This window comes from Vespula vulgaris, chromosome 2 (genome assembly GCF_905475345.1).
Source record: "Vespula vulgaris chromosome 2, iyVesVulg1.1, whole genome shotgun sequence".
NCBI lineage: Eukaryota > Metazoa > Arthropoda > Insecta > Hymenoptera > Vespidae > Vespula > Vespula vulgaris.
Window position 1 is genome coordinate 214,990 of NC_066587.1, and position 15,582 is coordinate 230,571.

A 15,582-nucleotide genomic window follows, 5' to 3' on the forward strand; every position below is an offset into this window, starting at 1 on the left:
GGTACTACAGGAAATTTTCTACAACCGGATGGATCTTAATTATAATACAATGGACGAAATGTTTATAACGATGGGAAATTAATAGTTTCAGTCTGTTCAGGTGTTCCGTATCGTTTAGTTCGATTTTCATCAGTTGCCTTTCTTCATTGATTATATCGAATAACGAACGCTCTATGAAACGAATGATTTCGAGGAAAGAATCAACGTAACTCATAAATTACGATAGAATTCGGTTCTCATACTCTACATATCTTCGTCGCGAAAAGATTAAAGGAAATCTGAAGCTTTCCAAATCTGAAAAGTTCTCGAACATGACAACTCTTATTAATCATCTCTATACTCAGTATCGTTATATTACTGAATATAAAACAGGTAATAGATATACACGTAATCCAATAATTATCTGATTAAATTGTCGCTTTTTTCGAGACGACGTTGACGCGTTTGTTTGTTTTCCGATAGTACATTCGTTGATTAAATTAAAATAATTGATTTAATTAAAATTCGGTCGAAAAACGCATGAAAAAGAATACCGATGAATATTCATATTTATGATATCGCGATTACGCATTCGATGTTATAGTTTATCAAAAGTGACTTGTTTGCTCAAGCGAAAAAAATTAATTCTCTTTTAGACCCTAGAACGGAAGATTTTTTATTCGTAAAACCATTATGGGTTATTGGCATCATAGGAATTTATCTCCACTTTGTTTACAAAAGTGGATCTGCATTCATGAAAAAGAAGAAACCTTACAAGTTGAACAAAATCCTGCAGCTATATAATATTATGCAAATCATATTGAATGGCTATCTACTCGTTCATGTAAATATTATCCCAAATTAAAACTGCGCTTTAATATCTAATCAAAATAACTCGAATATTCGATTTGAAAGGTTCGCTTTTGTTTATAGGTCATCTTATCAGGATTGATATGGAAGTACAAATTTGTTTGCGAGCCTGTTGATTATTCGAATAATCAATTTGCCCTACAGGTAAATAAAAAAATCACAACTTTAAAGATAAAAAAAAAAAAAAAAAAAAAAGAAAAGTAAATAAGAAAAGAAATAAAAAAACATAAATACAGGTCGCATCTATAGTTTGGTTCTACTATATGCTCAAGATATTTGATCTTTTGGACACAATTTTCTTTATATTACGGAAGAAGGAGAATCAAATAACGTTCCTACACGTTTATCATCATGCCGGGATGATAATTGTTACATGGGTAGGCACAAGATATTTACCTGGCGGACATGGCGTATTTTTAGGTAACGAAAACAATAAATTGGAACAAGTAAATCGATCGTCTAACGATTAATCATTGATATATTCTAATTCTAATTTCAGGCTTGATAAATACCTTCGTCCACATAATTATGTACACTCATTATCTGTGGACATCATTGAATCTTGGCAAAGCATGGTGGAAAAAATACATTACCCAATTACAAATATTCCAATTCATTTTAATATTTTTACAATTTTTATGGGCTGTTTTGACCAAGGATTGCGCCTATCCGAAAGTTATGCTTTTGCTGTTCATACCGCACAATATTTTTATGATCGTACTTTTCACAGATTTTTATTATAAGTCGTATATACAGAAGAAATCATCCCAAATCGATAAAAACGGCCTCTTGACTAGGACAAATCAAAGTGGCGTAGAACTGTCGAATGGAAGACCAAATATATCCGAAAATTTGACAAAATCAAAATTTTTGTAAATTTTTTTCAAAAATTTGTGACGACAGTTACAGTTGAACATGCCGCTTCTGACTCGTATATGCTTAGAAAACGTAACGCAATTATTTTGAAATGCATGATCGATGCAACGCTCCAGTGGGACATTAGCATCAAATACCCCAGGATGAAAGCTTTAACGGTTGTTGAATTGAAGAAAGAACAATCAACCAAAAGTTTTATATATTATTTTTATATTCACGAAGCAATAAACTTCATCAAACGTTAAGAGATTATATACAACATATTTCCTTCTTAACTATTATACATTTATTAGCGATTTTTGTATGTTTAAAGAAAGGTGTGTATACTTTTGCAACATGCTCTTCAATAAAATACATACAACATACATACGTACATGCATGCATACACACGCGCGCGCACAAAACATTTTCGAACAAATTTTACGATTTCGTCATATATTAGAATTTTTATAGATACTAATCTGTTTTACGATTCTATAATTCCCATTATCGATTTTTTTATATTTTATCTCATGGTATGTCATGCTTATTTTATTATGATAACATTTAGTAAAAACTTGTGCAACAGAAATTGGTGCAATAAAAGAGTGCAATAAAAATCAGTTTCGAATTTGTAACTAATTTAAAGATTTTTACATAGATCGTGCACATGTACGTTCACATTCTTGATATTCTAAAAAGCTTTTCCAAGGATCTGGATTATAAATCCTGCATTTAGATCTTGAGCCTATATTCGCCGATGAAAGCTAAAACAAGTAAAATGCAATGGAGAGGAGACTTCGTCCAATGGATTTTTTGATGAAAATTAATTGCGTTATAATGGCTCTTAAAAATGATCTTAAAGGATTATTCCACTGTAAAACGTTAATCAATCCGGGTTCGGTGCATGACCGAAAAACTGGAATGGCTACGACACGATTGTATGGATCAACTAATTGTGAATATATTTATATTTTAAAAATTAACTTTTAACATACGTACACATTCGTACGAGTAGTATCCATAGCTATTCGTGGAGTGAAAAGCAGAAAAATGTTTGTTACGTACGATTAAATTCTATAAATTTTGATTAATTATAATTAAAATAAAAATGCAGAAATATCAATACATTATTTTGAACGCGAAGACTTTCTATGCCAAATAACATCATCAAAGGAGGTCCAAACGATCGACGGTTCAAATCTTTTAATAAACGATGAAGCATGAATCAATGTATTCGACATTGCGACTATCTAAAACGTTAGCTTCAACGACATAACAATAAGCGAATAATTTTCTCATCTCGTCTTATCTGTCGTTTTGCTTCAAAAATTGTTCCGAATATTACTGGCACTCGATAGAAAGAGAAATATGTCACTGAATCAAAATCGTTAGTAATAGATAATTTTCTTATCGACTTGTACAATAAAACACGAAGAAGAGTTCATTTCTGTACAAGGTACCAGTCGAATCTTAACCGTCTGGAATGAATTCACCGTTGCTCGGAAAAAGCCGGCTGACCAACTTATTTTCGAATGTTTCTCTCTCCCTCTCCTTCTCCCTCTCCCTATCCTTTTCGGTCGAAAGGATCCAGACGGCAAATAAAAAAAGACAAAAGAACGGATATTGGTGCGAGAAACAAGTCCCGCTTAACCAACTACATTTCGGTAAGAGGTAATGCCCCGTTATACTTCGGTCCATTCGTTCGTTCAAAAGGTCACTAAGAGATGAAAAGCTATCGACAAAAGGCCCATACCAAATTCTCTATTTATATTTGTGACATCTTTTACAAGAAAAAGGCACACTTTGGAAAAATTTGATGAGACAGGAATGTTATGTTTGAAAAAAAAGCATAGAGATTTAAAACAGAGATCCTATTCACAATTTCTTTATGAAGAAATTGCGTGCGGCATATTATTATATCGTCGTAAGAACGATAAAGAGCAATAATGAAAATTCGAGGTCATCTTGGTCATTATTTAACTAAGTGTCCGACATCCTCATTGGCTATCTCGTAATAAGGTTCGGCGATCGTTTGAAAAAGCAATAGAGTTTGGATAAAGATCAGGCATCGAATCGAATCGTCCGTAATGTCCGAGAAATTGCATTTTTCTTCGATACTTGTGTCGCGTTCACCAATCATCTACAATTTCGTCTTATGTCCGTCAAGATCGGAAATGAATAAACGATGTTTGTCGATTTCTTTTTATTTTTTAATGCGAACGATTGTATTTTTTTGTTTTCAACACGCATCGTTAAATTTATGTTAATAACTAAGATGATTTATCGAGCCTCAATAAATTGTAAGCGGATTTAAATGAAAATTTTAGTTAGAGACACGTAACAAATGTTTTTCGTAACCACGAGATCATTGATTTACATAGGTCGTACCAAAAAGATTATCGCGCTTCTACGATTATTAGTCTTTGCCGCACATTTACATATTTTTTCTTTTTGCTATTTTTTTTTATGACTTTATGATCTATGTCAATGAAGCATGTCAAAGAATTATTGACAAATTTGATAAAAAATTTACAAAATGTATCCTCCTTAAGTCGATATAGAAAAAAGAAAAATTCTATGTGAAGACATGACGTGAGAAGCATAATGAATTACGAAAGAATTAATTTTATTTTACATTAAAGATCTACGTAGAGACGATCCCTCTCAACGTCGCTTACTTTATTCCGGACAAATACAATTTTTTGCGCTTGCTTGGCAAATACCTCGACGTTATGTCGTAGACCTTTCTTTTGCTCTTTTTCTAAGAAAATTGTCTCCCTCGTCCAAATATTTTACAAAGATTATTTTACTGCAAAGCCTGCTAGTCCAGTCATGCAACGTAATCGAATCAACATATAATGTACAATTCATTGAAAACCTTCGGAAAATTTTATTTCCGTATGAATTTGATCAATCGCAGTAATGCGCGTACGTATTTACACGCGTTTGTCAGGTGTAAAGGTTATTTTTCGAACTGACTGAATGTTAAAATAAAATTTGTTACGCGATCATGAACATTATGAAATATAGAAATGTGTTAGAGCAAACGTAACACAACGCGCGCACGCGCGCCGGTATTACGGTTATTAGCTAGATTCACCTTTCATCTTTGACAGAAGTCACATAGATAAGACCGAGTATCTTGGATTCTTTCAGGGTTGCTTCAAGATTATACGGATGTTGTGCAATCATGATCCTGAGGCAACTTTAACCCTGATACAATCCCGACGCACTCATGTATGTAAGGATAAAAGGGATGGACGGCGGTAAAGGGGGGTGAGGAAGGGGAAGGGGAGGGAAGAGAGAGAGAGAGAGAGAGAACTCGGAAACGATCGGATGGTATCGGATCGGTGAAAGAACTCTTTAATGGCGCACTTGCCAGCGATACCTTCAGTTTTTGATATAGGCTCGGACTCTTCTCATCGCGGGTGCTTCTCTCGCCGCTGAAGCTGTACGAAGATCTGCACGGATTATTTATTTACATGCTAAGCGTTTTCGGCCGATTCGCTTCCCTTTTCAAAACGCGTAAGCACGATCAGTTGCTCTTCGCGAACCGATCGATCTATCGTATCGTATCGTAGCTACGGACAATCGACTCCGACGCACCAAGATGACTGATTACAAAGAAATTTTTGAAAACATTAAAGGTAATTCTATCTTAAAGACTTCTCTTCGATCGCTCCAAAACTTCATTCAACTCAATATATCGAGTCATTCGATTTCTATTTAATGAAAGATCGACCGATGCTTCGGATCTACGTCAAACATTCCTCATTATAAATATTTGAAGACGACTACGGATACAATTTAATATATTCATTTCCATTGCTAATTATTGCTAGTTCGATGAACCTCTTCAATGACTTTTAAGCGCGGATTAACATTGCAAAACAGATACCTACTTTTACTTTGACACTTTATTTTATTTTCTTTATTAATTCACTATGCGCGAATATCAAAACAATATAGACGAACTTTGAATCTCTGTTTAGATCCCATGATCGACACGTGGCCGTTAATGGGTTCTCCAGGGCCGATACTCTGCATCGTTTTAGTATATTTGCTTTTTGTCATCAAAATTGGCCCGAAAATAATGGAAAATCGTCCGGCCTTCGAACTCAAAGGCTTTTTAATAGCGTATAACGCGTTGTTAATCGTATTTAATATATGGTTAACATCCTTGGTAAGAGTAGCTCTAATCGAACTCGTTTAATCGATTATTTAACGACGATAGCAATAATTGATAAGAAATGTGATCACTTTCAGGCTACAAAAATCGATCTCACAGCTTTGATTCGTTCGAACGGATGCAGATTGCAAACTCATCAATTGTCCAAAGACGAATCTTTGGAAATGCCGGTCAATGAACATTCTCAAATTGTAACGATATACACATTTTGCCGTCGAATTTATTTATTCCTTCTTTGTTTTTTTTTCTTATTTGTCTTTTTCTTTTTTTTTTCTTTTTTTTTTTTTTTCTTCGTTTAATATTACAGTTATCAACGGCAGCCTGGTGGTACTTCTTCGCTAAGATTATCGAGCTTATAGATACGGTAAGATATAACGAAAAAAAAATTCAATAAAAGATTTTATGACGTGTCGCGAGTCGCGCCATCTTTAAAAAAAGAAGGAATTAATTTATCGAATGATATACAGTTTTGTGTAATATTCTGCAAATATGTACAAGGGAAGGTGTTATTGAGAAATAGATTTTAAAACGTCGCCGGCTAACAATCGTTAGGGATCTCTCAAACGGAAGAGAATTTCTCAATTCTTTCATATCAACTCATTTGCACACGAATGCACTGGTTTCGATCGTTCTTCATCTTAATAATTCAAACGAAACGACGGCTCTTCCTTCTTTCTTACCGTCCTTTTCATTTTCTCACTTCTTTCATTTTTCTTTTTCTTTTTTTTGCATTTTTTCAGGTATTCTTCATTTTGCGAAAGAAACAGAACCAACTGACTTTCCTTCACATTTATCATCATAGCGCCACGGCCTTGTTCGCATGGTGTTATCTCAAGCTACTTCCCGGTGAACAAGGTATCGTCGTAGGGCTACTCAACTCTATGGTTCACATCGTTATGTACTCGTATTACTTGATATCCGCATTGGGCCCAAAATACAAAAAGTATTTGTGGTGGAAGAAATATATGACCTTGTTCCAACTGGTAAGTCATCCAATGAACGAGTCATTTATATACAAGTTCGAGAAGAAAGAACGAATTTTTCATATAAAACCAACACATTTGTAGATCCAATTCGTTATAATGATCGTTTATCTCCTATTAACGTTGGTAATGGACTGCAGAATGCCAAAAATCTTAACTTACTGCTTCATGACGCACGTGGTGATCTTCATGTACCTGTTCAGTAATTTCTACAGGAAAGCCTACATCAAGCAGAAACAAGTGTAAAATAATTCGCCAAGGATAACGATAGACGTAGATAGATAAATATACGCATGTATATGTATAAATCTACTACGATTTAATATTCAAGTTTCGTAAAAAGTTTTATAAAAAGTTCCGTGTGGTATAAATTGGGATCAATGATCCTGGGATTAGATTATGATCCTGAGGTAGGAACGGAAGATAGGACTATTCGCGGTCAACGAATAATTCGTTTTTTTTAGATCGATCGGTGATATGCTCATTAAGATAAAAGAAAAAGAAAGCGCAGAAAAGGTATTTCTTTATCTATTATCGCTATTTACGATCTCTGAGATGTAGGTCGATCAACATAGATTTACCTTCGCGACCCGATAGCGAGACAAGATTCATGACGGCCAACAAACTTTTACGGCCTATGTTTTCGTGAAAACGATATCAACGATATATATTAAATAATAATATACGAACTAAGATAATGTCGAATTAATGAAGAAAAATAAATAAATATATTTCCTATTATTAATTCTAAACGATTATCGATTTGTTTTCTTCTAACAGTTTTATCTTCGCTCGAATCGATCTACGCTTTAATCAAGCTCTCTAATGTTCGTTACACCTACACTGATCACTATGAGCTCTACTATCAATAAAGAGTATAACGTATACAAAGAAAACCAATACAGAAAACATTCAGTCGAAATTTCTTCTCGTTATTTTCAAAAATTCTATTCAAATTCGATCCTCTTCTTCGATCCTAGTCTTTTCCTTATATTCCCGCTACTTACAGATGGCGTTTGCAACGTTCGATTTCATGTATCGTCTAACCACAAATCACGCACATACAGAACTTTGACTGTTTTGCATTATAAATAATATTCGATTAGAATGCACGATAAAAATATTTTTCTAAATCAATGACTGAAAGATAGAGTTTAAGGCGCTGGGATTTGTAAAATATTGTATATTTTTATCAAAGTGTGTTTACGTTAAAATAACAATGACATAACTTGCAGCATTTGTGTCATCCACCGACAAAACAATTTTAAATTTCATCTATAATTTATCAATAATCGGGTAACAAGATTAAGAGAACTTGTTTTAAAATATGAAAAAAAATTAGAGTTATTAATCTTCTCGATGTATTATATTTGTTAGTGGTTAGGTATGTGTGTGTGTAAACGTAAATAATTGGTTACAAGTATAAGAATAATATGTATTATTTTATATTTTTAGGTGAAGGTGAATAAGAAACACTGAAGATGGAAGTAATAGAATTAGTTTCAGACGAAGAATTGCCTAGCAATAAGGTTAAAAATGCTAAGATTTCTAAAACTTGTAATACTAATTGTATAAACTTCAAATGTAATTCGGGAGTTGATATGAAACCTGCGCCATCCTTTGCTTGTGCATATTATGGTATCAATACGGAGAAGAGAAAAAGGCCTAAACTAATATGCAAGCAATGTTTTAATATGGCTTTGGAGCATCAAAAAGTATACAACATTATTTTGGAAATACTTATATGTTACTTACGTCGTCGTATGTAATCGAAACTACATAGATTTTCTTTTTATTTTGGCAGCAATTGGTAGCAGCATTCTTGGATCAAAAATCTTTATTGAGATGCAATTTTCCAGATCATACGGTGGAAGTCGAAATTTCTGATAGCGATGAGTCCGACGATGAGAAAAAAAAAGAGCTTGATGACAACAGTGAGATTACATTAGAATATTTTTTTTTTTTTTTTCTTTATAAGACTGCATTCTAAAAGCTATATTTAACTTTTTTTGATTTAAGTCTTTTTGCCTTTTATTCCTAGATACTTATTTGCCGACGGAAGTACTTTTGGATTTAGAAGAAAAATTGGATAGTACGTTGCAATCACTTTTTAATCGATATAATGTGAATTATCAAATAGAGGAAGCGCACAATGTATTGATAAAACAGTGGAAACAGATTGATGGTATCTATACACATTGAATAACTTTTGTCAATAAAGATCTAAAGATGCTATATTAATAAATTAAAAAATTCTATCGACAGAAAGAAATAAAACCATTGATGATCAGATAAAAGTATTAACTTCGCATATGGATACGTTAAGAAATAGTTTATACGAAGACTTCAGACCACAAATTCGAATGCTTCAGGAACTTCAAATAGATTCAGATTACGAAGAAAGTATTGCCCATCCAATTGTAGCAACTAAAAAAGTCACACAAGTACGCATGTCACCTTGTAAAATGCAGCAAGATTCTCAACCGGAAATACTACCCATCGAGAGGGATAATAGACAAATGATAACATTGGATTTACCTCCTAGCGGTCCCCTTGTCAAAGTTCAACCAGAAATTGACAGTATCGTTTACATCATGAAACATCCTCTCATGCGATGGATTAAAGCAAAGGTAAAAAAGAAGTAAAAGTAAAGGAAAACAAAACAAAACAAAATATAGAAAAACAATGTTGATTACAAAGAATTTCATCTGAGAAATAATTCTCTTTCTAGGTACAAAATGTGGTTTCCAAAAGTCCATTACATTGTAGAGTAAGATTATTGCAAAAAAAGTACAATTCAGTTATCAAATCTGTCTTTGGTAAACAAATTGCTGTAGCAGTACCAAGTAAAGTTTTGATTCCTGTCGGTACCAGAGTCGTCGCTATCTTTCATGATATGGAAAATTATGAAAAAGTTATGGAAAAATTGGATGCTTCCAATTTTTATAGCGGAGTGATCGCAGAACCTCCTAAATCTACGAATAAGTACAGGTTAATAATAACAAGAAATATTTTTTGGATGATATTTATATTTTCGAATTATTTCAAAAATTATTCTTATGCGTCGATGATGTTAACTTATCAGATACTTGGTGTTCTTTGATGATGGATATGTACAGTATGTTACGCACAAAGATATCTTTGTAGTATCTGAAAGTTCTCCTAGAGTTTGGGAGGACGTAGCTACCGAATCACGAGATTTTGTGAGAAAATATATGGAAACGTATCCAGAAAGACCTATGGTAAAACTACAAAATGGTCAGATAGTAAAGACCGAATGGAATGGTAAATGGTGGGTTGCAAGGGTTAAACAAGTAGATGCGAGTCTCGTGCAAATGCACTTTGATGCAGATCAAAGAACAGAATGGATTTATAGAGGTTCTGCCAGATTGGGACCTTTATATCTCGAACTATTAAAAGCAAATGCTAGGCAGCATGGTCATCATGCTTCTCTCAATACACCTAGTCGTCATCGTATTCCTATTATTTCTAATGTAAGCATTTCATAGCGTCAAAAATAATTTTCCTTTTCAATCACTATTCCTCTTTATTTATAGAAAAACAATCTACCTTATGTGGAATATACTTCGAATGTAGAAGCAGACGAGGAGGCAAGAAATATTCAAATAGGAAAGCAATCGGACACTGCGGCTATTGGAAATCAGAATTCCAGTGTACCTAAATCAATTTCCGCGATAACACCATCGCAGTCTCGTGCCGTCGCTAAAAAAAGTACTAGTAAAAAACCAATAGTAACAGATACAACTGCTTATAATCCTAATCTAGAAATGAAATCTTCTCACAGCATCGTTGTAAGTTTAGCATTGTTGCATAAAACACAGTTAAAAAATTACGTGTGTGTGTGTGTGAAAAATATTAATGAATATTATTGGAATGATAGAAAATATTTTTTTTTATAGTATTATCAAACACAAAACGAGATTCAAACGAAGAAATTTGTTCCTCATAAATGTGGACCACATTGTATACAAAGCATATCTTTTACACCAGATGATTTGAAAGGATACTCGCCCCTTTCGATTCCTCTACTGTGTGGTTGGAATAGACAACTCTGCAAATTTCCCAAAGGCAAAAAAGTTATATTGTATCAAGCCCCGTGCGGTATAAGATTACGAAACATGGAAGAGCTACATCATTATCTTCGTCTTACGGCTAGTCCAATGTCAGTAGATTTATTTGATTTCGATTATTGGGTCCATTGTCTAGCAGAGTTTGTTTTAGACAAATGTTTTGTTAACATTAAAGTAAGCAAATGTTAAAATTATTTTTCTATTTAATTTCACACGATAATGATAAATGTAAAATGATTCGACGATATTACTCAACTTTATTACCACGTCGATATAATCTGAAATATGTGTTCATAGGATCTTAGTTATGGAGTGGAAAATGTGCCAATACCGTGCGTGAATGAATTAGATCATGCTTTACCCGATACTATCAGATATAGCACTCAAAGAGAACCTACAGAAGGTGTAAACTTAAATTTAGATCCAAATTTTCTTTGTAGTTGTGATTGCGAAGACGATTGCCAGGTAGTCATATATATTTACTTGTATAAAGCAATATATATAATTTATGTGTCATTGACCTTAATCATATTTTCTGGCAAAATCTGTTTGTGCAGGATAAAACAAAATGTCAATGTTGGCAACTGACGATACAAGGAGCAACTTTGGGAGGAAGAGTACCAAATACAGCTGTTGGCTATGTTTATAAACGTTTACCAGAACCAGTAACCACTGGTATTTATGAGTGCAATTCTGGCTGCAAGTGCGCCGTAAAAACGTGTTTGAACAGAGTCGTACAGCATCCGCTTAAATTAAAATTACAAGTCTTCAAAACGGCACCTCGTGGGTGGGGCATAAGGTGTCTCACTGACATTCCACTTGGTTCTTTTATTTGTATTTATGCTGGACGGTTATTGACTGAACAGGTATAAAGCCAAGTTAGCACGAAGTTTTTCTCAATAAGTCATATATGTTTGGAAAGACGTCTATGAAATTAACATATTATCATTAATAATCCGTTTCCGTGGCACATAGGGTGCAAACGAAGGTGGAAAAAATTATGGAGATGAATATCTTGCGGAATTGGATTATGTTGAAGTTGTGGAAGGAATGAAAGAAGGTTACGAAAGTGATGTTTTTGATCCAGAAATGTCTTTGACTCCTGCAGAAGATAAGAAAAAAGAAAATGCTGCAAGCGACGAAGAGTATAATACCAAAAACAATACAAACGATTCTGACGAAGATTTCAACATTAGCAAATACGTGAATTTTTCTGTAGACTCAAATGAACCTTCTATCAGGTACATTAAAGAATATCATGAGAATATGCTAAGTATGATTTCGGAAGAGAAATATATTTTTACCCTATATACCTATACCCTATCTATTATCGTTGTAACAATTTGTATTTTACATTTAGTTATGTAATTTCAGAAAGCGCCTTAGGAAACGTAAAAAAGGCGAAACACTCAATCAAGATGGCTCGGAGGAAAACAGCGAAGATGGAAGTACTACGAAAAGTTTAGAAAATCTTTCTACGAAATCAATTGCGCTTGAAAATCGTTCAACGGATCAAGATACAGTTACGATAAGCGACGAAGAAGAAAATCGAAGTAGTAGACGCGAACCAAGTAGATTCGATCCATCGGTAGAGCCTATGCAATTAGATAGACCCAAGTTTAAATCTGTAAGGGATTTTTACGGAGAAGACGAAGCTGTTTACATTATGGATGCCAAAACAACGGGAAATATAGGCCGTTACTTAAATGTAAATATTTACAAATTCTCATTAGAGTTTTCATCGTCAAACATTGAGCATTACATCATTTTTCCAGCATTCTTGTGACCCAAACGTTTTTGTCCAAAACGTATTTGTAGATACGCACGATGTACGTTTTCCGTGGGTAGCGTTTTTTGCTTTAAATTATATTAGAGCTGGACAAGAACTAACATGGAATTATAGTTATGACGTAGGTAGCATACCAGGTAAAGTAATTATTTGTAAATGTGGCGCATCAAATTGCAGAGGCCGGCTTCTCTAAGGTATGTAACTATTAATTAACGTCGTAATTTGTTAAGTAGAATTTATTTTCTTTTTTTCTCTCTCTCTTTTTTTTTTTTTTTTTTTTTAATATAGCAAAACCACATTCAATTGCAGAAAATATTATGAGAGGCAATGTACATTGTTACAAGTACAAACGAAATAGCGATAAGAATTTTCTAAAAACTGTTCATTTTTTCTAAATAATAACGCAACGGATGTCGACGTATGTGTACAGTAAAGAAACATGATGAAAAAAGGGAAGAAGATTAAGTAATGCAAATTTTATATACTAGAAGGTGGGACTATTATGGTATCCTTTAGAAAAATTCTAAAAGGAAAAGATAAACACGATTGTATTATCAATGTATACATGTATTCATTTTGCAAACATCCAAATGTGACATAACATTAAAACAGAACAAAAATATACAAAACGCATGTTATATATTGCATAAATTCATCGATTATATATTACAGTCTTTTCCTCTTTAGCCTGTTCCACTAAGCAGACATCTACATATGTGTTATAATATTTTGCTAACTTTGCTATTAAACAACCTGTTTAATTTTGTACCACCTACAATAGAAGGGATGCGTGTGGACGAATGCCGTACCAATCAAGTTAGCATTAAATCTCACAGAATAGGCCAGTTGAATGCGCAGCACTCTAATAAACTTTTAGCCATGTGTATGAAGTTGACAAAGTCAACAAAATTCATAACAATGCTCCAATGACTTATGATTTTTGATTATTGTACATTTTTTTATATCTTCCAAGACAATATATATGAGACATGATCTTCATAAACACATTCATAATCTTTTTTGATATAATTTATATTGAACAAAAGGACTTTTAACTTGGATTGAAAGTAAATCAATCAAAAAGTAATTCAAACAGAAATTTACATTGTTAGATATTTCATTTTTAATAATACTTAATGTTTATGTTGTAACTAAAATGTTTTTTTTCACTAGAAAAATTATAAATATAATATTAAAACAGCCTTTTTGAAAGATATGTGAAAGGAATGATCGATATTAATAAACAAATAATAAATAGATTAAAATGAATTCATTTTATAGAATGTATCAAAATATTCTCTACAGTATACTCGGTTAAATTGGAAAAATAAGATTAATTCCAATGCGTATAACACATAAAAAGATGTTACTATACAGTATAAATTTAGAACTTAGTATAACTGAAATCTACTAAAAAATAATTCCCTGATTATGTATCTTTCATGTGCGACATATCGTTATAAAACTGTGATCCCCATATTTCTGACAGCTTTCATTCAAAATACATAAATACGATGGTTAAAAGTATGCACGAAATTAAAAACAAAGCAATCGCGATATTATATTAAGAACATTAACATACTAGAATAAAAAAAGTTATCGCCTTGTATACGTTAGGATTTCTGCTAGTGCATTCTGAGAAGCTGTTTGATTTCTTCTTTCTCAGCGGCGTTCAAATAACTTGTTCCATCAGGAGTTAATCCATCCGGTCTAGCGCCTTTTTCTAACAATAGCTTAACGCAATGCGTATGGCCTTCCCAAATTGCAGCTAGTAATGTTGTTATCCCATGTTTGTCCGTAGCCTGAAAAATGATTATTAACGTTACGTTTATTTAATCGTTTATAAATATTTTTTTACTTTGGCACAAAGTTTTAATACTCGAGAAGTTTAACGATACAACTTACATTAGCATCCGCACCTTTCTCTAATAGATATCTGACTACATCATATTGTCCATAATCTGCAGCATAATGTAACGGTGTTCTTCCATCTATCATTTGATTTACATCGATATTCTGTCGGGTAAAGATATATGTATATATATAATGTGTGCGTGTGTGTACACACGTACACATACACACACAATTATACGATAATATAAAACGAAATAAGATGAAATAGAATTTTACATAAAGTAAAATGTTGCGGTAAATATATCTCATTGGAATGAGATTATACTCTGTTGCAACATATAAAAATCTAGAATATATTAAAATAAAATATACGTAAGAAGAATTGATATAGTACAATTACCGACAGCACGCAATCGTAAAAGATAATTAGAAAGCAAAATTGATGCAGCTGTTATTTAAGCAATTGCAAAGTACTGCACGAACGAACTGATTACTGATTACTTTGAATAAAGCAATTAAGAAGATAAAAATAATTGGTCGTTATAATATTTAATCATAAATCTATAATATGTAAAAATGATTAAAGTCTATAAAATAAGATGTCATATTTGCCTTATTCTCAACGATATCCCGAACTTGCTCGAGATCACCATTTTTTATTCCCCAAACGAGTTCGCTCATCTTTTTCGTAAATTTATTCAAACAAACTCTTGTCAACCGATAGACGTATCTAATATAAAATTGTAACCGCTTGTGTCAATTATGTGACGAATCTTACATCCATCAGATTTGGTTAAACATCCGCACGAAAGAGCAGACCGAACGTGATGTCAGGATGTAAAAAAAATTGTATGCGATAAGCGTACAAAAAGCGTGGCGGCGTTAGCGCTCCAGCGACATTCTACTGATAGGCCATAACGCGTTGGGCGCGATAAATTGAAAGTTTTAATGAAACGTTACCGTTATAAT

At 33.1% G+C, this 15,582-nt stretch overlaps 3 protein-coding genes across 6 annotated transcripts; 2 read left to right on the forward strand and 1 right to left on the reverse strand.

Moving 5' to 3' along the window:
- Nucleotides 1-73: 73 nt before the first annotated feature.
- LOC127061939 (uncharacterized) lies at nucleotides 74-7,635 on the forward strand. Its single transcript, XM_050989461.1, has 12 exons — nucleotides 74-372; nucleotides 636-823; nucleotides 913-993; nucleotides 1,086-1,269; nucleotides 1,349-1,721; nucleotides 4,824-4,944; nucleotides 5,237-5,354; nucleotides 5,700-5,890; nucleotides 5,974-6,087; nucleotides 6,204-6,260; nucleotides 6,637-6,879; nucleotides 6,964-7,635. Exons 1-12 carry the CDS (start codon nucleotides 312-314, stop codon nucleotides 7,123-7,125), a joined length of 1,893 nt encoding a protein of 630 aa, XP_050845418.1. The 5' UTR covers nucleotides 74-311; the 3' UTR covers nucleotides 7,126-7,635.
- Nucleotides 7,636-7,907: 272 nt separating this feature from the next.
- LOC127061663 (histone-lysine N-methyltransferase eggless) lies at nucleotides 7,908-13,423 on the forward strand. Of its 3 annotated transcripts, none has more exons than XM_050988847.1 (15): nucleotides 7,908-8,263; nucleotides 8,335-8,594; nucleotides 8,684-8,813; nucleotides 8,921-9,064; nucleotides 9,145-9,509; nucleotides 9,611-9,870; nucleotides 9,965-10,373; nucleotides 10,437-10,691; nucleotides 10,800-11,144; nucleotides 11,268-11,435; nucleotides 11,528-11,836; nucleotides 11,946-12,211; nucleotides 12,345-12,678; nucleotides 12,746-12,953; nucleotides 13,048-13,423. In XM_050988847.1, exons 2-14 carry the CDS (start codon nucleotides 8,361-8,363, stop codon nucleotides 12,950-12,952), a joined length of 3,426 nt encoding a protein of 1,141 aa, XP_050844804.1. In that variant the 5' UTR covers nucleotides 7,908-8,263; nucleotides 8,335-8,360; the 3' UTR covers nucleotide 12,953; nucleotides 13,048-13,423. The 3 variants fall into 3 exon arrangements, with proteins under 3 accessions (XP_050844804.1, XP_050844805.1, XP_050844807.1); XM_050988848.1 differs by having other exon boundaries at nucleotides 13,069-13,423; XM_050988850.1 differs by having other exon boundaries at nucleotides 7,908-8,175.
- On the reverse strand, nucleotides 13,306-15,534 carry LOC127061715 (myotrophin-like). 2 transcript variants are annotated; one of them, XM_050988991.1, is made up of 3 exons: nucleotides 15,392-15,534; nucleotides 14,665-14,775; nucleotides 13,306-14,561 (listed from the first exon to the last, which is right to left on the reverse strand). In XM_050988991.1, the coding sequence occupies exons 1-3, from the start codon at nucleotides 15,395-15,397 to the stop codon at nucleotides 14,385-14,387; spliced, it is 294 nt and encodes a 97-aa protein (XP_050844948.1). In that variant the 5' UTR covers nucleotides 15,398-15,534; the 3' UTR covers nucleotides 13,306-14,384. The 2 variants fall into 2 exon arrangements, with proteins under 2 accessions (XP_050844948.1, XP_050844947.1); XM_050988990.1 differs by having other exon boundaries at nucleotides 15,226-15,524.
- Nucleotides 15,535-15,582: the final 48 nt, after the last annotated feature.

Bases quoted from the DNA above. Each gene is read 5' to 3' on its own strand.
- LOC127061939 (XM_050989461.1), top strand. From the start codon at position 312: ATGACAACTCTTATTAATCATCTCTATACTCAGTATCGTTATATTACT. The intron at 1,722-4,823 runs GTAAATTTTTTT...CATCTTTGACAG, and splicing joins TTGACAAAATCAAAATTTTT to AAGTCACATAGATAAGACCG. The intron at 5,355-5,699 runs GTAATTCTATCT...ATCTCTGTTTAG, and splicing joins AATTTTTGAAAACATTAAAG to ATCCCATGATCGACACGTGG.
- LOC127061663 (XM_050988847.1), top strand. From the start codon at position 8,361: ATGGAAGTAATAGAATTAGTTTCAGACGAAGAATTGCCTAGCAATAAG. The intron at 8,595-8,683 runs GTATACAACATT...TTATTTTGGCAG, and splicing joins TGGCTTTGGAGCATCAAAAA to CAATTGGTAGCAGCATTCTT. The intron at 11,837-11,945 runs GTATAAAGCCAA...CGTGGCACATAG, and splicing joins GACGGTTATTGACTGAACAG to GGTGCAAACGAAGGTGGAAA.
- LOC127061715 (XM_050988990.1), bottom strand. From the start codon at position 15,294: ATGAGCGAACTCGTTTGGGGAATAAAAAATGGTGATCTCGAGCAAGTT. The intron at 14,776-15,225 runs GCAAATATGACA...TTTACCCGACAG, and splicing joins GGGATATCGTTGAGAATAAG to AATATCGATGTAAATCAAAT. The intron at 14,562-14,664 runs GTAAGTTGTATC...ATCATTTTTCAG, and splicing joins AGAAAGGTGCGGATGCTAAT to GCTACGGACAAACATGGGAT.